The 21,475-nt window shown below is 40.6% G+C and overlaps 4 protein-coding genes across 5 annotated transcripts in view; 1 reads left to right on the forward strand and 3 right to left on the reverse strand.

Annotated features, from left to right (window-relative positions):
* Positions 1 to 12,995, reverse strand: part of LOC132706711 (proline dehydrogenase 1, mitochondrial) — a 33,603-nt gene extending 20,608 nt beyond the window's left edge. Inside the window, exons 1-3 of one of the 2 annotated variants that reach the window (XM_060678193.1) lie at positions 12,431 to 12,995; positions 1,259 to 1,467; positions 337 to 518 (exon numbers count right to left, since the gene is read on the reverse strand). In XM_060678193.1, coding sequence (XP_060534176.1) covers positions 337 to 518; positions 1,259 to 1,467; positions 12,431 to 12,745 — 706 coding nt within the window. In that variant the 5' untranslated portion in view covers positions 12,746 to 12,995. The remainder of the gene's footprint in view (positions 1 to 336; positions 519 to 1,258; positions 1,468 to 12,430) is intronic. The other variant, XM_060678194.1, reaches the window with a different exon arrangement.
* Positions 1 to 21,475, forward strand: part of LOC132706712 (GDNF-inducible zinc finger protein 1) — a 71,120-nt gene that overhangs the window by 20,805 nt on the left and 28,840 nt on the right. The window lies entirely within an intron of this gene.
* Positions 13,741 to 15,132, reverse strand: LOC132706260 (uncharacterized). The gene is made up of 3 exons (XM_060677487.1): positions 14,889 to 15,132; positions 14,727 to 14,828; positions 13,741 to 14,167 (listed from the first exon to the last, which is right to left on the reverse strand). Exons 1-3 carry the CDS (start codon positions 15,030 to 15,032, stop codon positions 13,880 to 13,882), a joined length of 534 nt encoding a protein of 177 aa, XP_060533470.1. The 5' UTR covers positions 15,033 to 15,132; the 3' UTR covers positions 13,741 to 13,879.
* Positions 16,079 to 21,475, reverse strand: part of LOC132706710 (uncharacterized) — an 87,716-nt gene continuing 82,319 nt past the window's right edge. Inside the window, exon 11 of the mRNA XM_060678192.1 lies at positions 16,079 to 20,300. Within this exon, the coding sequence (XP_060534175.1) occupies positions 17,365 to 20,300 (2,936 nt within the window). The 3' untranslated portion in view covers positions 16,079 to 17,364. The remainder of the gene's footprint in view (positions 20,301 to 21,475) is intronic.

Genomic DNA, 21,475 nt, shown 5'->3' on the forward strand with positions numbered 1-21,475 from the left:
TCTGATTTTGACGAAATTTGACAATACTGTTCATTGCTATAGGACGAAGTCACCACTCAGGGAAACTCAGTCAACTGTCTATAGAAACATATCTGAGATATCCATTACAAAACGTCGTGTTTTAAATTTTGAGATCAGAAAATCAGATTTTTTAGGAGATTGCAGGATTACTGACCCAAATTACGAAACCGGGTTAACTAAAAAAAAATCTCCCACCGCAAATACAAAAAAGAAAACAACAATTTCTATTGGGAATTGCATTATTTTCCGTGAACGTGTGCATTATCGAATAAGGAAAATAAAATATCCGAGTCAGTTCAGTCCATGCGGGCTCACCTGCTATCGCCTCCAGGCACCGGATAAACGTCTCCATGTTCCTCTCGCAGGTGGCTTCGTTAAGGTAAAAGTAAGTCCTCGCGGACTGAACCTTATACCGTCTGTCCGCGAACGTTTTATCCACGTGGTACTGTTTGAGGGAGCCGGCCTCCATTTGATCGCCGGCTGCCGGTATAGATGCTCTAGAAAACGGATCAAACTATATTAGCCCCGTAGGTCCGGGCAGACATTTTTTCAACGGAATTATCTCCATATTAAACGCTGTTCTAAAAAAGTTTTTCTAATTTCTACAGGGTGTCATTTTACTGCTACCATTTTGATTGAAATTTCGTAGAACGTATTGTAAGAAATACAGTAAAATGTATAAATCATGAACTGGAAGTTTTCGTAGCTGGTGTGGTACGACAAGGTTGAAGGTCAATTTTGGAAACTGATTTATTGAAACGCGTATATACAAGTGGTAGTCCCTTTGTTAAAAGCGGTGGTGCAGGGAAGTAGTCGCACTGGTGAGTCACCTTTTTTGTATTGTATTGAAAACAAATTGAATATCGGAAATTAGCAATGTTGGTACTAAAAAACTATTTTTTGGGCTTTGTATTTATGTGATTAACAAAGTTTTTTCCAAAAACTATTCAGGATTCCTTTGCAGTGTTGATTGACAAAATAATAAAATAAAATCGTATTTTGGATGATGCTTGTCAATGCTAATATTGAAACAACTTATTTTTCGGGGTTTTTCCGCAACTCTTTTTTGTAGTGTTAGTGGATAAAATAAGTTCACTGAAACAGTTGCCCAATTTGGCAACCCGGCATCATGGGAAACCTTAATGCCTGGCTTATAGCTGTACATTACTTCATAGATCGTTATAAAGAGTATTTTTGCCATTTGTCCCTCGACTTTGAGATTCATATATTTACTCACTCGACCTCCCGCTTTTCCGCCTCCTCCTGCGTGATGTCCTCCTCTACCGAGTAGTCCAGTATTGGTTTGACGCCGAAGGAGCGTAGCCTCTCCAACGTCGGTCTGATTTTGTACTGGTCTTCGCCGGCGACGAAATGGCCGTAGAAGGTCGCCTTCATCACCATGCTGAACAGTTTCTCGCCCAAGACATTCCTCGCGAATTTCATTAACTGGAAAAATCGTTTTGTTACGTTCGATCCTTGAATGGTGTACTGGTTGTTTTTAGTTAATCCAAGGTCCTTGAGAAGGTGATGAAATGTAAAAAAAATCTTTTCAACTTTGTTTTTATAGCTTCTCAGTGAACTTAATCTCAACTAGCATGGAACGGCGTCACAAAAAATGAGGCAAATTTTACAACATTTTACAAAAGCGATGTGTTCTCGTTGTTCCATTACTTTGTTTACTGATATATTTTTACTGAAATTATTTAGCCACTATTATTTAGTGATCAAATATTATCTTTCAAAAAAACGTAGAGCAGAGCGTATACCAAGTGATATTATACTATTTACTCCTCCCCACCGGTTGTTGGTTAATTAAACTTGCTGACGTTTCGCTCACCATCCTGTTGGCTTCTTCAGAGATTAACTGAAACCGACGCAGGAGGAATCCAAAAGATTTGTAAATAGTATTACACTAACCCGTGGAAGTTTCTTTGATATGCAGTACGTATTTGTTTTAAGGGTACTATTTCAACAAGGACATCATTTAACCGATATTTTTTATTTCTTAAAAAAGGAAAAAAATGTTAGATTTTCTTCTTAAATATTAGTGGCAACTAAATTAATAGATAAGGAATGCCAAAATACTGGTTATTTTTTTATTTCTAAAAAAATACATAATGATATTTATATATTTTATTTGTACGAGGTGTGATCAAAAAGTGAGGTGACCTTTAAGTTCTATCAAAAGGTATTTATTTATTCATCAAAATGAATGTTACCCCCCTCCCACGATATAATACACTTGTGCCAACGTTTTTTCGAATCGTCGAAGCACTTCTGGTATAGCCTTGAGTTTTTCCGCCGATTTTTTCTTTATCTCCTCATTTGTTCCAAATTTCCTTCCTTTCATGGGTTTCTTGAGTTTTGGAAATAGGAAACAATTGCAGGGCATATATCCGGTAAATATGGTGGCTGAGGCATGATTGTGGTTTTGTTTTTGGCCAAAAAGTTAGACGCAAGTAACGAATCGATGATTTTTTTTCCCACAATTCCAGACGTTTCCTTCGTATTGCTTCGTATTCTTTGTTGTTTTTTTTTTTGACAGCAGAAACTCGCCGAGCACACAAAACACGTCTAACGCTTCTGTCTCACACAAAAACGTAAAGGTGCGAACTGACAGAAACTGTGAGCATACGTTAAGGACATATGTACCAACATAACAAACAAATATCGAAGATAGAATGTATGTAGCCAGTCCAATTACAAAAGCCACCTTACTTCACCACACACTTCGTACAATAAGTCCGTGGAAACTTTATTTTGCCGGTTATGGTAGGCCGATTATAACGGGATTTGATGATATGGGGAATTCCTAGCACATGTATCGAAAACCTCATCTTGATACATCACCTAGTTTTCAAGTTACACGGTGATTTTCAAAAGTATCCATTTTGGAAGTCCTAAACTAACCAAAACTGCTATTCTCCAAGCTTTCAGTCACATCACTGCTGTAATATTGCTACTAAATACAGCCAACAATGTAAAAAAGATGCCGTTTGTGTCTTTAGCAAAATGCGCGTCGTTTGTTTTGAAATTTTGACCTTTTTTAGATAAGTTCTTTTCTAAATTAAAGAAAATGATTACTACAAAAAATTTTTAAATCATTTTTTATACCGTTGAAACGCAATACGATAAGACATAATTTAGCAAAAATTTTAATTAATACTAATAAATAAAACAAAAGGACGTGTCAAACTCTATGATATACGACATTTTCAAAATGCATACTGCTCAGGATCACCTCTGGCATTTTTTCTTTTTAATATTCAACCTAAACTTCTAATACATATTGAGGTGCGGCATGGAAAGTCACCGATGACAACGTTGCCAGCTTTATTTATAGTTTTCGTCCATTAGTGGCCTTTTTTTAGACGATCTGTCGCAGTGAAGGTTTTTCAAAAATGGATTTTTGAAGTTCACGATTGTCGTTAGTCAGCCTTTCAATTCCCGATCGCATTTTCCGAACGTTCACCTTTATTCGTAATTATATACGCACACACAAATTGATATTTATAGCGGAAGCCTTGCGGGAACCGTATCAGTCTCGCAGGCCGAAAGCCGAACCTCGACGCTTATAAATCGAAAAGCGACGATAGTCCGCATCGATTGGCGAAATTAGAATTACGTAACTTTGGTTGGGGAGGCCTACATCTGTCAAACCGCAGAAATAATCACGGTCACCTCGGATATTCGCTTTCTTTTGGCCGCCTTCTCGGATGACCATTTTCCGTGTGAAATTTCACCGCAACAAGTCAATCGATATTTTTACGTAATGGGTTCGGAGCGGTGATATATTGCGTCGCACGTTCTCGACGTATCGACCGTCGTGTAATTTCGATACTAATGTTTCGAACGCATGCGTATTACGACCGGGCAGCGTTCATAGGCTATATTAGTGACGACGCAAAAGCGGTCATTTTAGTTGGCAACTGTCAACGTTGGGGGATTCACACAAACCATATAGCTACTAGATAATAATATACGGTAAACTTTTACTCACCAACGTGCACTTTGCGGTTATGTTGCCAAACAGTTAGAGTTCTCCAAACCGTATACCGTTTTTATGGCTTTCACTTCGGAATGAGTTTAAGACCCGCCTGTTGGAAAACGGGAGAGAACATTCTTTTCAGCACGTGTACCACAAGAACTGTAATTTTCTGTTGCATTTTAAGAGCGGGTAAATTTTCTTTGATTAAACTGTTATATTAATTCCCTACCAGAGGTAGCTCGATTTCAGGTTGAATTTGCCCGTTAGATAGGTTGATCTCCAATATTAAAAAAATTGCTATTGGTTGTTGAAACAGTATTTTCTTAGCCGTCGAAGCTTTGGAGTTATTTCCATTCCGTCTTGTGTTTGTAATTGGTAATTACCAACTTACCATATACCAAATACATTTTATTACAATTTGTTTCTCACCAAATACTAATATTATTCAATTTTGTTAGTGACTTGCGATGTCCAACGACGAAGAAGTTGAGATTGTGGTTGATGGTGAACATCCGTGAAATTCACATGGATTAAAGACTGGGTCACATTTGCCGATTGCTGCCAAAATTATGATTTTAAATGCGTTTCTGTTTTTGAAATCGACATCTAACCAATTTCATTGCATGGACTAATAATCGAGGAATCTCACAGATGAAACTCTACACAAATCCGTCAGCGTTCAGCATTTGTATGCACGAAGTACCAAAGTACGTTTCTGGAATTGCTAATCTATTATTTATTGAGTGTTACAAAGAGAAACCTAAGCGAGGTAGACCTGTCGAAAAAAAGGTATGTCGTTTGGAGAACTTTAACTCCTTTTTGCCCAAACATTTAATAGCATCTCGGGATATTGTCGGGAAAATGCCGCTTGCAAACTTATTGACGATCTGTCAGCGGCCATGTTGGTTGTTGTCATTGGTTAAAAACGAAATTTTAAATTTCACGCATGTGCATGTTTAATTGCCTTTCTAATTTTTTTTGTAACTGCTTCATAAGTTCCCGTCAAAGCGCAGGCGGGACCATCCTACGTCTCTAGTGGCTATAGGAAATAAACCGATATACCATATATTAGAAACTACTAAGCCTCGTGTTAGAAAAAAACAAGTTAAAGTTATTTATTGAAATATAACCTGTTGTGATTATTTTCAAACAAAAATCGTTACTGAATTCGGTAAGGAGTGCTAGATCGGTTTTCGGCCTTACACCATGGGCTTTGAACATTAACGTACAACTTAACTATGATAAGGAACCACGCCACAAAACGGTTAAGGGAGTCACGAATAACGTTTTAGCTGTCGCTCATACAGGTAGAATAAGTCGGCCAAATGTTCAAAGGTAACCAGGTAAACATTAAGAACTACTAGAAACTTCCCGCAAAATTATCTTGTCAAATTATTTATTAAAGTATACAAATAACTACTTTAATACCGGGTATAAAAACAAATAAAAGAAAAAAAAATAGAAAAATGAAAACTTTATGACAGTTATAGATCATTATTTTATTTATGATTTTTATAACGTTTTATGTAAATATTTTTAAATGAATACTATACTTGCATATTTGCCTTTTTTTTAATGACCTGGTGAAGTCTACCCGATAATTGTTTTACGACTGGAGCTCTTTAAATATGACATCACACGAAAACATCTTGTAACGTCACGATGCATTAAATGTCAGCCAGTAGGAATTGTTAAACTAACCTAAACTCTTTTATACATGGATTATTTATTTTATATAAGTTGTAGGTAGACTTTAGCCAGCTCAATGTCGATTAAAACTTCGAATCGGTGTAAGTCTATTCTGAGTTAGTGTATTTCAAAAATATTTAAGGGGTGTGTTATAAATCTACTAATAAATATTTCTACCAAATAAAAAATAAGTGCAGGTAGCCTATTGTATTATCTTTTTTTTTTAAAATAAATGTTTTCATTGATCCTAATACCTATAAAGTAAATTAAAAAATATTACTAATGTACTATTTTTATACTATGATCTTTTTGTCTACGCCTCGAATCACACTATTATTATTTTAATAATAATAAAACAAATGAGTTTTTATTTCTATGCATTTTATGAATACTCGAAGATCAGTTTCATTATATTAAAATGAATAAATAAAATATCTTAAAAAGAAATTTCTCCTAGTCTACCTTTTTGTCGGTTGTCTCCGTCGACAAAAGGTAAAAACTCAAAAGAATCGATCGTGACGGAAAGCAAGGTCACGAAAAAGCCCCCCCACCCCCCTTTTAAAAGTTATGGTCTGTTCATAGATATAAGAAAGTGACCAAATGCTTTTGAACGGATTATCCAAGGCTAGTCATTGACAAACAATGCAACAAGATTATTACCTTAATTAAGAATTAATAGTTAAATAATTAATAATTACCTTAATGAATAATAATAATCTTGTTGCATTGTATGTTAATGACCACCCATGGATAATCCGTTCAAAAGCAATTGGTCACTTTCTTATATCTATGAACAGATCATACCCTTACTGTCGCCTCTCCTTAGATTGGAGCTCTCATCCAAATATGAATGGTTTATCGGAAAACCGTCTAGACGTTTTATTACGTATATACGCAACCTTTACGACGTTCTATCATTGCGCGATTAAACGGAACCAGAAACGAATCGGGCGATTGGACTTACGTTTTTCGGCGTACCCGTCATGTCTGGTCCTCAAGGTCGCCCCCAAAATGCTCGCGCCACCGGTAAATAAGGCAAATTTTGGTCGCAGTATTTATTTATTTATCAAAATTAATAGCCCCTTGAAAGTAACCCCCCCCCCCAGATATAATACACTTGTGCCAACGTTTGAGATGAGTTCTTTCAGCGATTTTTCGTTTATCTCCTCAATCGTTCCCAACCTCCCTCCTTTCATGGGTTTCTTGAGTTTTGGGAACAGGAAAAAGTTGCAGCGGGTCATATCCGGAGAATAAGGTGGCTGAGGCATGATTGCGTTTTTGGCCAAAAAATTGGACACCAGCAACGAAGAGTGAGCAGGTGCAATATCATGATGCAAAATCCATAAATGATTTCCCACAATTCTGGACGTTTTCTTCGTATTGCTTCTCGCAAACGGCGCATAACTTTAAGGTAATACTCTTTATTGGTAAGAACTCTTGATGTATCATGCCACGATAATCAAAGAAAACAGTAAGCAAAACCTTGAGATTTGATCGGTCTTGTCGATTCTGGGTTCTTCCATTACGACGACTGGGCTTTGGTTTCGACGTCAAAACCATATACCCATGATTTATCACCATCTGAGCATATCAGGACGTCGTTTCACAGCTCTTGAGCGCTGCTCCTTCGACGGTCCTTTTGTTCAAAATTTTCGGAAAAGTTTCGGAACACGTTTCATGCTCAAAACTTACGTGCTTGTCATCTTATGACCAGCTTACGACCTTCAAAAGTAGGCGGAAAAATATTAAGCTACTTCATTACATGCCTTGCGATCAATAAGGCGTCGTCCTCTACAAAACGGCCTCCCCATTACAACTTAAAGAAGATAAAATGGGTTTCCACGCATGATATTGTTCTTGCGCCAATATCCACAAAAACTGATAACGGAGTGAAGTCCTATTAATACTGGCGAAGGAAGGTGAAGGAAATAAAATTCAAGATGGCGCTTTAGCATTGGACCAGAAAAACGACTAGCTACAACTGACTCCAAAATGACAGGCGATTCAACTATTGGTAATACTATTTTATACTGTTGTAAGTTTTACGGCTTTACTTTGTAAATGTTAAATGGCAATTTTTCTTTCATTAAGTTGTATAACGTGAGCTTTTATAATTTTTATAACCTATAAATACCACTGCATCACTGATATCATAATAGACGTATCGAGACAAGTGCACGACCGTAATACCACCATTTTCATATGAATCGCGCTAGTTACAATCGTCGCAAATCGTTTTGCTTCCGACATCCAACGTAACCCCACCCCAAACCAATGCAGGTGGGGAAGGGGCAACTTTGAAATCTTAAATCGAAGCGTCTCCCGAATTTTGACGCACAGTGTGCGTTGTTGGTTAGCTTTGGTTTTGGTGGGCCTGCTAAAGACGGATAACAGTAACTATTCATTAATGATTTAACTCCAGGAGCCAAGTTCACCACCTGAACAGACGTTAATAAACGGGAACCTTATTTTTCTTTATCACACATTCGGCTTATATGCAACCAAACCGTCAGCTGGTGACCGAAGTTTTCTTTACACAAATATACCAATGGGTGCTTTTTTTCGATGTATAGAACTTAAAGTTGGCATTACTGTTCAAGATGGCGACCGATTTAAGTGATTTATTCTGTTTGGTTTGGCAATTCATCATGAATTCATCAAGTAAGGCGTAGATTCGTCGAATATGCCCAAAACGAAATTGCCGTTGTTCCCGATTTTCATAAGCGAATTTTGTTTAGCGATGAAGCGCACTTCTGGTTGCATGGCTACGTCAACAAACAAAACTGCTGCATTTGGAGCGAAGCTAATCCTCAAATGTATGTCGAAACACCGTTACATCCAGAAAAACTGACTGTTTGGTGCGCTTTATGGGCTGGTGGAATCATCGGTCCGTACTTCTTCAAAAACGATGATGGCCAGAACGTTACAGTCAATGGTGATCGGTATAGAGCTATGATTACTAACTCTTTCATTCCTGAATTGAATAACCATGATGTCCAGGAGATGTGGTTTCAACAAGACACGTTTGGTGACCGCCTATTTGCACGTTTTGGACCTGTGAATTGGCCTCCAAGATCTTGTGATTTAACACCGCTAGACTACTTTCTGTGGGGCTATGTAAAGTCATTGGCCTATGCGGATAAGCCACAAACGCTTGACCATTTGGAAGACAACATTCGCCGTGTTATTGCCGATATACGGCCACAAATGTTGGAAAAAGTCATCGAAAATTGGACGTCCAGATTGTTGGACCACATCCGCGCCAGCCGTGGCGGTCATATGCCAAAAATCGTATTTAAAATGTACTGCCACAAGATTATCCTTCGGATAAATAAAATTCACGTCAATCGAATAATCCATCGTTGTTTTATTGCAACTTAAAGTTCTATACATGGAAAAAAAACTCCCCTTATTTCCCACTCTAAATTATCCACCAATCATTTATAAATGAGTGTCTGAAGAAGTTTACACTATAAAGATGTTTCTACGCGACCATTGGCGTACATTTTTGCAAAAGGAGTGACGCGTGACGTGAAAACATTTGATAGCTTCCGACCCGTGACTAAAGCAGCGGAAACTCGAATTGGCTGAAGACCGCGTTTAATAAAACTGACATTTTAAAGTGTGTGTTTTAGTGCATAATTGGGTACTTTAGAATGGGGAGTAGAAAAAATATGATAAAACGAGGGCCAGGTTTTTATTTAATTTTTAAAAGCATTGTTTTTTTGTTGTGTTCTTGTCAACGTAATTCTTGACATACCACCGTTTAAGTTTTTAAAAAGCCATCTCGTTGTCGCTTGAACATAATTCCCGGTAAGACAATTATCATATCGATCTACTTAGGTCTTTTATTAAAATGTTTTTTGATTCAAACAAAATGACACGTAACACAACTCGAACACGTAAAATCTTGTAACGATTTCGATGAAGTTGTCACTGTTATGTTTGCGATTTCAAGTAAATCAAATGACGCGAAGTAAACAGGCGCCCCCTCCCACCAGAGGCAATTTTTTTTTTCCGAAACGCCGATAAAATACGGTGTTCGGGCTAAAATGTTCTGCGTACGCGTTTATCGGTCTTGTTTTTTTTATTGTCTTTTTCAATTTTAAGCAGTCGGTATTGTTATTACTTAGTGTTCGACTTGTTCATTTTCATTTCATAAAACTCAAAACAATAATTAGTCAAGGTTAAATCGAGATCATTATGAAAATTTCTCGTATAACTAACTATACGTAAAAAAGTATAAGTATATTCCCCAAATTTCCCTTTAATTTGGTTTTTTTTTGTATAATGATTTGAACTGTCCACCAATTAGTCCGTTTTTTTCCGTTAATTTTCACGTAACCAAAAACTAGAGAAAACCGAGACGAGCTTGCATTCCCGCGCGAGATTAAAAATAAATGGCTCGTCAGGTCTCGTGGTTTCGCCAAAAATCCTTACTCACGGTGCATAGTACAGCGAATAAAGTTTCGATACAAACCGAAAATGTTACGAGGAGGGCCCGCCATTGACGTCATCCGCCCGACACAAAAATGTGAGACGGTGACGATTCTATTATCGTGGGCGTATATTTTTGTTTGGAAATTTTTGTTGCCTATGACATTTCCAATTGTATATCTTGACAATCGGCTACAGGCAAAAAAAGCTTTTATAAATCATCAAGCATTATTTATATCATGGCCGCATTGTTTGCGATATCGCCTAATTATATGGCTCCGATTTTTTTTATCAACACTGAGAATACAGAACGAATCGCGCCTATATTAAACTATTTGCGAGAAATAAAAAGGGAAACTTCCTCAAACGGCAATAATAATAGGCGATAAAAAAAAGATTACTCTAGAAATATTTTCGCAAATGGACATTTCCGGTGTTTTGGTCACGTTGATGAACTTCTTCGGTCTCTCGTTTATTAATTCCAGATCTTTTTTGTTAAGCGTATAATATTGTTACGTAAAACAGTTCAAACCACCCGTTAATTAAAGCAACCCCTTTAATTATAGCCATTAATGTCAAATAACTACCAGGATGAGCTAAAACAAAACCTTCTATTGACTGTTCGTGTAAATTCTATATTAGTATTACATATATAGTGTGCCCACTTAAGAACTGTACACAATTGTAAAATCTTTGTTTATGGTTGGATTTTTAGTTTTTTTTTTTTGCTGAATAAATCTCCCAAAGTATAATTAGGGTTTTTTAAAAATAAATTGGCAACGAATTCTTATTCAGGAGTAACTTAGAACCCAACTAGACCAATTTTTATAATTTTTCAATACAGGGTGTTTGAAATAACGTTTGCGCCCCGCTTATGGCTGTATGTACTTGTAAAATCTTTGATTATGGTTTGATTTTGATAACTTCTTTTGTTGGATATCTTATGTTCCCACAAAAAAAAAAGTTATCAAAATCAAACTGCAATCAAAGATTTTAAAATTATGTGGGGCATAAACGATATAAAAACATTATACAAATTGGTATAGTTGGTATCCAAGTAAATTCGCTGCCAATTTATTTATTTTTTAATCCCTAATAGTACTTCTCTCTTCTCTCTCTTTTGTTAAATGGTCCCAGTTGGCCACGACTTTAAGTTGAAGCAATAAACAAAAGAAGGTTTTAGCGCATTTTTCACAGATCTATGAAACAAAAAAAATCAAAATCGACCCATAAACAAAGAGTCCACAAGAGTGTACATTTCTTAAGTGGGACACGCTGTATATGTGTTATACATATTATTATGAAGTGGGCGCGATGTTTTTTTTTTTCTGCGTGCTTGTTGATCATCACCAAAAGCCATGAATTAAATCATACTCAACACCAGTTTAATTAAAAAATGTTGGTAATTGATATGTAATCGAATTTCCAACGACTGGTTCATTAACAACGACAACAAATTGTTAACACGATCTAGTCAATTAAATCTCAATTAAATTAAATCGTCCGCGAAGATAACGCAGCCATCAAAATTCAATAATGGATGTTTTTAAGTTAAACTGGAAAAAACGGCCTTTAAAGTTCACGTTTGGTTATTTGTATCCTTTTTTTTTCTTTTCTAGGAAAAATCTGTTTTTTTTTGTTTTTAACGAGGAAATAATTTAACGGAATTTGAATTGCTTTATCGTAACCCACACGCTCGAGAAATCATGTTTGTTTGCTCGGGTACTCGAAACCCTTTACTATGAGTGTCTAGTAGCGCGGTTAAACTATATAAATGAAGTGTTTGCTGAATCTAAATAGGAAGGAAGTTCGAGCGGGCCATTCTCGACGAATTTCCCTAGATCTAGGAACTTTTAACCCAGTGCCGGCAACAGCGCAACGCGAAGGATAATTGCTTCGAGGGCATTATGGGAGCCTTTTAACGGAATCCGTCGAGTGCAACGCGATATGAATTATAAACCTACATTCGCAATTCGGCAACATGCTCAACTTTTTTATTCGTCTAGTCCTTACTTTTTTTACTCGTACGATTCCCCGACCTTGCTAGTCACTTTTAAAAGGAAAATTGTCACGAGAACCGGCGACATTAGATATAGAACCGCGACGACCCCTTTATTACGTAACGACAAAAAAAACCGTTTGGTGACGTCTCGAAAAGGAGCAGGGCCTACTCTTCGTTCGCGGCCGCCTAATTGGCATTTCAAGGTTATCCGTATGCTGTGCCGGCCTCGGTTACCGGCGCTCAATTTTCGCCCAAATAAGACACAGAGTCGTCCGCTCGCCGTACACTCTTACCTCCTTATTGTTCTGCACGATAACGTCGAACGAGCACAACTGATAGACGATCAGAGCCCTGACGAGTTCCCAGTTGGTTTTGCTCTTGAACGCAGCCCTAGCGTCTTCGAAACTCGTATCTAACGGGTCCTTGGGTCCTACGGGATTCTGCTGGTTGATTTCCTGTTTCTGCCGGTCCTGGACTAGGCCGGCGGCGGCGGCCGCGGTCGATTTCGCCGCATCGATCTTAACCGCGAGGCCGTTGTTGGAATTATCGATCAGCAACCCGTATTTTTTGTAAACACTGCACCTGATCACCGTGCGAAGAAAAGCCATTTACGGTATATAACAAAAAAACTGCCGGACGGGCGCTGAAATCCCGGTGTATAGTCGAAATCTGAACCCCTAGAAAGCGGTCGCAACGCGGATCGATCGTCGTCGGGCGAATTCACCTTCCGTGTCTCCGGGGAACACGACTATACGACGCCGGGATGGTTTTCGTTGTGTGGCGCGCACTCGATACGCGCCGGCCCGTTCAAAGGTGGGATTTGTCGGCAAATTTGCCGCGCCGCGCCGGTTTGCTTCGAAGAAAATGCCCTTCGTTATTTTTCCGACCTCTTCTGGAAGCGAAACGATTTCTGCGACGCCCGTTTCTGATTATTTTTAACGTTTAACTTACAATTGACTTACAATTGACGATGACAGAAAAGACCATAGATTAAAATAGATGTGACAACCGCGAATATATTTCAAGTTACAGAGATTAAAAACTAATCTACAAAAGTAATGTTTAATCGTTTCCAACGACGACGTTGCGCCTTATTTTGGTTGCCTATTTACTCGCATAACCGAACACAGAACAAGTCGTATAATGGCGTCATTGTGCTTAATTTTAATGAGATTTAAACTGTTTATATTATTTTTTTTAAATTATTGTTTATATGCCGTTCGACTGCCTAGCGTGACTATAATTTAGTCAATTAAGTTTAATAATTTCCCATCAGATTTTGTCAAACAATTTGAAATGTTAAGTGGTCTGTGACTGTAAAATCTAGAAATTTAGGCTTTTTGACAGTACCGATTTTAAAATGCCAGTGATGAGAGATAGTGGCGACAAAATGCTTTTAGATAACTTTTAGTGTAGTTGTAACCCAAAATTGATCGATTATTATTATTGTGTAGGTATGTTAATCACTACAATTTAAATAACTTTAGGGCAGCTTTGTCCAAATTTTATTTGACTGAGCAAGTAACTTAACCTAAGATACATCCAATGAATAATATACGTTAACGGGCAAAGTAAGCAAGATACTTTAGAAAATATCGCAAGCTCAAACGACAACGTTTTATTTCAGCAAGAGGCAACACAAAATATAAAAAATATATAACAAGGTAATAGCAAGTATTTAACAAGTTAATTATTATTGCTTTAAAGTCCACGAAAACCCATAGGCATGGAACGACTTCGAATTATTTTAAAAATTTCTTCATTTCTCTGTTCTGGTAAGCCATACTGTATTGTGCTTTTTCAGTCTGTTCTATTAGGGAGTCCAAAACGTCCACGTGCCTGTCAATAGCTTTGGCCAGGTCGCTTGTTTTGTCGGTCTTGGACCGCGGCTGCTCTTCCTCCATGTTGAGCGCAGGATTGTCGCTACATACGTTTTCGCACTGCTTATTCAATGCAGAAGTGCCGGAGTCACTAGAATTCGTTTTATCCGCCGCCTTTGTTTTGAATAAGTTTAAGACGAAACCATAAGTCTGAAAAATTATTTAACTTTTCCTTAATTAGGCGGGCTGTTATTTTTGTGCGACTTTTTAAAAGCACGGTCTGTAGCTGGCAATGCAATCGTAGGCGAATTTCATTAAAAAAAGTAACCCTTTTTTTTTATTTAGTTCTACCTGTTTTTGAAATGAATCTTATGGCCTTAACATTAATTTACCATTTGCCAAGTTATTATTGTTCTTTATAGCATATAATTCCATTGCGACCTCTAAATTCAAGAAGTTGAGTTTAAATGTAACAGACGAAACTGACGCATATTTAATTTTAGCGAGTTCATTTTAATGTTAATGGTTTTATGGAGTTGCATGGCCATTTGGAGTCAGTAAAAAACCATTTAACATCTTTCTTTAAATTTTAAATTAATGTTAATTTTAATAACCGTACTGATCATACTGGTAAATAATGTGCAATCTCGATGTGATAATTAGTTCCACTGCTGTTGATTTAGATAATAATTTCTAATAGTGAGGTTATGCTTCATCGGTTGGGCAAAAAATACGAAATAAAGGGGTAAAATCATTCATTCGCATTTACCTTAAAATTGTGTATTTTTCGTTGCGTCGATTTTAAAATGCTGTTCAGCTCGTCAAGCCTTCCTCCGATTTGGGAATACGATTCGTTTTGGGTATCGGCGTCCTGCCGACGATCATCCAATTGAAATTAAAACAGGTGTAATTAATTTTTTTACGCATTTACCTCGAGATTTATAACTTCCATTTGGTCTTCTTCAGCGGCATCCCTGGCGGCCTTATTTATCGTGAATTCTTCGTAATCTGGTCTCTCGAGGCCCAGCAGTTCGGCCCTCATGCACTCGTACTCGTAGGTGCCCTCCGCCGCCATTTAAAACATGTATTTCTAATAAAGTCAAAGGGAAATATGTTGCGGCATTGTTGCTCAACTCTAGTTACTATCATATGGATTTTACGGGTGGTAGCGGTGAATGCCGTGGTATGGATTTTTATCAGGCGAAGGATTGGGAAATAGGTAACTGTTACTGGGGGCTTTTAAATTGGTCCAATAGATGGCGGCAGTGTTACCGCTCAGTGAGTACCAAACAAGAACAGTAAACAAGAGATTAATTAGTTTAAATTGTCTTGTATTAAGAGCCAGAAGCCAACATCAAACATAACTAACCTCTCTGGTCACCGCCTTTGGGTACGGAATGTGTTCATTAACGGTCTGTGCTAAATTTTCATGCCGTACTTTCGTAATAGTTCCGGTTTTCGGTGTAGGTGGAGCGCCAGTCGCGTCTATTTTACAAATTTGACTAGGGATATTCCGGTACTAGTAAATACGAGTAGGTACTCGATACCTTTGATTCGATACCAAGTATTTATAGCATCGAATCAATCTTGCGATACTGACTTGGTATCGAAACAAAAGTGCTTGGTATCAAATCGAATCAGCATCACCAATAAAAAAAAAACCGAACGCATCAGACAAACATAATCTTTTTTTTTCATTTTTCATTGTCAACCAACATAAATTGTCAAACATACGAGAGATTGCTTACGAATAATTGTATTTATTGTAATCATCAGCTTATTATTCCAATGTTATCATGGAGTATTTTGATTAAAGTATTAAAGTTTTAATTATTGTGCTTCAAAGTTCATTGTTAGTTTCCTTAAAATAAATTAAAAAATAATAAAGTGCTAAAAGTATCGATATGAGTAAGTATCGATACTTTAGGAGTATTTATTTGAGTAGTATCGAAAAAAGATTTGAGTACTATCGAAATGAGTAGGTATCGATACTTTAATGGTATCGGAACATCCCTAAACTTGAGGAGTTTCACACAACGTGTTTACATATTTTTGTAATCGCGAAAGTTGGAATGGCGTTTAATGGGGCGTCGCGGGAGGGGGCTCAAAAATAAACAAAAGTCCAACTGATAGTCATTTATTTCAACAAAATAACAAGTCATTTATCCGAAAGTAGTTACAAACTAAAAAAATTGACGTGTATATTCATTATTCTGGAAGCATTTTGTATTACAGTGTAGAAAAATCATCAGTTCGTCAAAAATCTTGAGACGCCGAAAGCGCAGAGACTTAAATTATGTACCTTGTAAAACGGATAAAAATTAAAAAAATTCACAAATATTTACAAATTACGTCTTAGTCATATTTATAATGTATTTTTAATGTACTTATTTACACATTTCCCACGAACTAATATAACATGTACACGTTGTCAATTTGAAAAAAAAACCTTACCGGATCCTGCTTCTTTTTCGCTCTCTCCCAGACAAAAAAAAATATTGCTAATTGCACTTAGAAAGCAACACACTGAATTCCTATGTCCAAGGGGGAGGCGTTCCTAAATCTCAAATGCACAAGAAATTGTAATGGGATAAAAATTAATATTTTCTTTAATCGCGCGGCAAGGATTCGAAGAAATCCATTTTTTCTGTCTTATCCTTCGGTCGTCGCACGATTCCCGTAAATCTAATTGCGGCTTAACACTTAGGATTCTCTTTTACAAATTATTTACATCTCTCCTTAACAATGGTACCCATTAAAAATAGTTTTATCTACATGTATTCAGAATATAAGTAAATAAAAAAAAATCCATCCGGCCTTTCCTCCCGCTTCCGCGTAGTAAAATTTAACGCGAAACCCTAGCTGCCACACCGCGTGCGGTGAAAATTAATTGCCGCAATCAGATCTTTAATTTATTGAACTTAATCGGTTGTTAAATAAAAAAAGTTTTTTACTTTAATTATTTTTTGTAAAACCAACCAATTATAACTAAAACTGGAGGTCTGATGTAATTAAATTTGTTTCCTTAATTTAATGACTTTTAATAATTGTATTTCGATAAGATTTTGATCTAGTTATAGGTGCGGTAGCCGAAAAACGTCGGATTTTACAGAAAAAAACTTTTTCAATTATCACTGGGTTGTTGCAAGCAAGTTAATCGAGCATGTGGGGCGGGAGAAAATCCGGCTCTACCTCACTGGTTTTACACTACCATTTACGTAAAAATATATAGAAAACGTTTTTAATTTTCAAATCGCCACCGAAAAAGAAAATATATGTATGTATATTTATATAGTCCGTCGCAAATATATCGCAAAAACCTTAACCTAAAAATATCACCTTACACACATACGAGAGAAAAAAAGCGCCGCTTAACACCGCCGGAAGCGACGCGTCTCTTTTAACCGCTAATCCTCGTCGGAGAGCGGCTCGTACTGCGCAGACAGCAGCGGTTTCGGCTCGTTGTTACGCGCACCGTCGTACGAGTAGGCGTAACCGCCTTGCTGTTGCTGCTGCTGCTGCGCGTAATCGTTTTCGTGCTTCTCCTCGTCGATCACCATGTCGCCCGGACTGTCGCTCCGCTCTTTGTCCTGGTGGTGGTGCTGCGCGTGAACGTCCTGCGCCTCCTTCTTGTCCTCCTCGGTGCGCATCACCTCCGCGATCCGATTCTTCACGTAGTCGAGCGGCGATATGTGCGATTGGGGCTGCGCGTACCGTCTGTAATTCTGCTGCTGCTGCTCCGACCAATGATGGTTGTTGTCGGGCGGCGACACTGGCTCCACGTGGTACTTTTGCGCCTGCGCGATTCTGATGATTTGACGCTCGTCCTGTTGCTGCTGCTGCTGCGGCGTCGCGGCGCGTTTGCTCTCCTCTTTGTGCTGCTGCATTCGCCGTTTCCACTGCTCGTTAACGTTCTCCTGCTGCTGCTGCTGCTGTTGCAGGTGGTAGTACGCGCCAGGTCTCGCGCCGAAATCGTGGCTTATGACCGAATCGGTCAGCTCTTTTACGGTCAGGTTTTTGTTGATGACGTCGGCGCCGTCGAGGTCGACGCTTATGACCGACGAGGGACGCTGCTCCCCGTTGTTATCCTGATTCGGCGGATCGCGGTGGAACCCCTGGAACAGGAGGTCGCCCGCGCGGGGCGGTTCCCTCGAGTTCGCGATCACCTCGCCGCCCCGCCCACCTTCGGCCGTCTGATTGATCTGGTGCGTGATTATTGCGTCGATCAAGCTCGCGGCCGTCATGGTGCTCGGGTCGGAACGGGCCGCTTGCCGCTGCTGGTGTTGCTGATGGTGGTACGCGGCCGCCCGTCTCTGCTCCTCGATACGCTGCTGCTGATGCCTGATCTGCTGTTGCTGTTGCTGCTGCTGCTGGATTATCTGGAATCGGTGCGGCTGCTCCATGATGTTGTCCGCGATCGTTTTGCCGAGACCCTCGTGCGGTGCCGCGTTCGGTACCGGCAGGTTCGGTTGCTGCACCGCTACGTCCACCAGCGACGAGAGCGCCTCGTGCCCGGGCGGCAGGTACTGCGGCCTCGTGTGCCGTTGAATCACGCCCTGCCGTTGCTGCTGGCCTTGCTGCTGTTGCTGCTGCGGCGGGGGCGGCGTGCGGTGCACCGGGTAGTACTGCGGCTTCTCCGGTCGTCTTCCGAGCATCTGCTGCGACGTTATGTAATCGTTGATGATGATTTGGCGCGTCGAGCTCATCTGCGACGTCATCTGTTGCTCGTACGCGCTAGGTTGGCGGTACTGGTACTGAGGCTGCGGCTGCTGTTGTTGCTGCTGTTGCTGCGACATCCTGCCGGGTTTGTTGTAGTAGTCGTACACCCGCTTGTCCTGCTGCTGCTGTTGCTGCTGCAGCGGTATATGTATCGGGGTCCCTTTCGTGATGGAACCCATCTTCGTGTCGGGGATTTGCCTCAATAGACCGTCGTACCGCGGCTGATTGATGATGGGCGTGCCCAGCGTGATCGAACCGGTCTTGGGATTCGCGGGTTGAGGGCTCGGCAGTTTCGCTTGCGTGGCCCGCATAAACGCGGGACTCTTGCGCTCCTGGTGGTAAATGTACGCGGTGGCCGCCGCATGCATCGGCTGCTGCTGTTGCTGCGGGTGCTTCGAGTGGGCGGGAGGCGGCGGCGGCGGTTCTCTCGGCTTTTTGATGCTGAGATCGAGAGTTTCGGGTATCGAGTCGCGTGCGTCCGTCACCTGCACGACGACCAGATCGTCTCGCGGCTCCGGCGGTTGCTGTTGCTGCGCGGAATGCATCGGCCCCGACACGGGGGTGATGGTCGCCCCGATCGTGTTCGCCAACTTGGTGAGGCTGATGTCGGCCGCGGTCGTGGTCCTCGCGGGCTGCGTTCTAGCCACACCCCCCAGGTTGTACTCGCTAACTATAGTCACCTCGTTCGAGTCGTTGTTGAGGATCGACGATATGGTGGGCGCGATCGCGCCCCCGCCTCCCGCCACATTCTGCGGATTCTTGTTTAGCGATTTCTCGATCACGTTCATGAGCAGTTCGTTCATGACTAGCTCTTTGACGCTCAGCGGACTCGTGTTCGGGCGCGCCTGGTAATCGTTCGACACGGGCGTGATGGTCGCCTGGTAATGGTCGGGCGTTTGCGCTTCGTCCGCGGTCTCGGTCGCGCTCGAGTCGTAGTCCTCTTTTTTCGTAGCCCCCTGCCCTTGACCTTGGGAGACGGGCGGGCTCTCGGCCGCGCTCGTCGTGTCGCTCGAGTGGCGCTCGCGCAGCGGCTCCTCGCAGCTTGACGTGCTCGATCCGGACTCTTCTTCGTCGGTCAGGGTGGGTTTGCGATCGCCTAGGCACCCCTCCAGGTTCAGACGTTTGCGGTTCGCCGCGTAGAAGCTGCGCACCTGGTGCGGCGGTTTGTCGAGCCGTTCGCCGACGGATTGCCAATTGGCCCCGAGTTCGGTGAGTGCCGTCTTCAGTCGGTTTACGTCGTCGTCGGGCCACTCCTCCGCGGGACCGAGACGTCTCTGCACGCGGTTGAAACACGCGGAACAGCACTTGGTGACGCCACTCGGGATGCGAAACTCGGCGAGGATGGGGTCGCGCACGTCGGCCGGCAATTCCTGCAAACGGTACGGGAAGGAGCGCAGGCGCTTGACTCTGCCGCGGGCGTTCGGGCAATTCGGCAGGGGACAGTGGGTGTAACGCGAGCGCACGCACTTGCAGCGGCACGTGTTGCAGACGCGCGCGTTCGCGGCGACCTGGTCCTCGCGCAGGCCGTACTGCGCAGCGTGGCTCGGCTGGAGGGGACGCGAGTGCAGTTGCGGTTCGAGGCGGACGTGGCAGACGGCGCAGCTGCCGGCCGCACCTCTATTGTCTGAAAACGGAACAAAAACGTCATTTAGTTGATGGTTTTTGTGTTTTTGCGTTTTTTTGTGCTCACGGAGTAATAGGATATTATACAACAAGTGCGGTAAACGGCATTTGACTCACGAGTTTATTTGATACGAGCGGAGCGAGTTTTTAATAAACGAGTGAGTTAAAAAGTTTACCGAACGTGTTGCATACTAAACTTTTTCTACGACTGTTAGTTTTTGGGTACATTCTCGCAAAACAACACGAATACATTCACTGACATGTCCGTCAAAATTCAAAACGTGGGAAATATCTCCAAAAACATCCGATTGCTCCCAAATCCGTGCGGTAAAATCCCGGAAATGTCCGAAGTGGCTCGCATTCATGGGAAACGAAACTGACGTGGTAAAGTGACGCTTCCGGCACGTTAGATCGGTGGGTAGTTCGGTATTTTACAGACGGGAGTAGGAAAATAAGTTTTCCTCCCAGTTCTGATATTATTAATGAAATGGTAAATGTGTATTCAAGAATTATACAGGGTGTTAATTTTATATTTTGTTCGGTCCAAATCGACAAAAAGTCTATATTGTTCGGAAACTATATTACACGAAACAAATCTTTGCAAAATTATACTCATTTACTTTATTTAACAACCTCTATGTCTGTTAGATGGATTAGGATTGTATAATGTACCGTGTGGCTCATTAATAAAGGACTTCGTTAGTCCTACAACTACTACAAAATTATAGGTAAATCGGCCAACAAAAAGTGCTGGAAATTATTTTTAGGTTCATAGAATGGCCGCTAGGGGGCGTAACCGCTACCGTAAAATAGAAAAACGGGTTTTGTCAAACATTTTATGAACCTGAAATAATTCGTAGTCGTAGGACTAACGGATCCTGAGATATGATCGGAGTCCTTCATTAATGGGCCACCTGGGTCTAGCTTACGATGAGTAAAATCGAAAAAATTTCGGTAGGGAGTCAAATTTGTCACAGTTAGCTTATTCAGCAACCAAATTGATATCGCTGCAAGGTTGTTAATTTTTCAGCCACTTTAGTATTCACCATCAACTAAGTAAAAACAATCAAAATATACAGTCGACAAATTTTGTAGTTCGGGATTATTGTAAAATCTGGAATAATCGGTTCCGGCGGCGACGTCGATCGGACGAGTCGCGTCGAATATTGCGCCTCG

Source organism: Cylas formicarius, unplaced genomic scaffold (genome assembly GCF_029955315.1).
Source record: "Cylas formicarius isolate icCylForm1 unplaced genomic scaffold, icCylForm1.1 PGA_scaffold_8__14_contigs__length_24414737, whole genome shotgun sequence".
Taxonomy (NCBI): domain Eukaryota; kingdom Metazoa; phylum Arthropoda; class Insecta; order Coleoptera; family Brentidae; genus Cylas; species Cylas formicarius.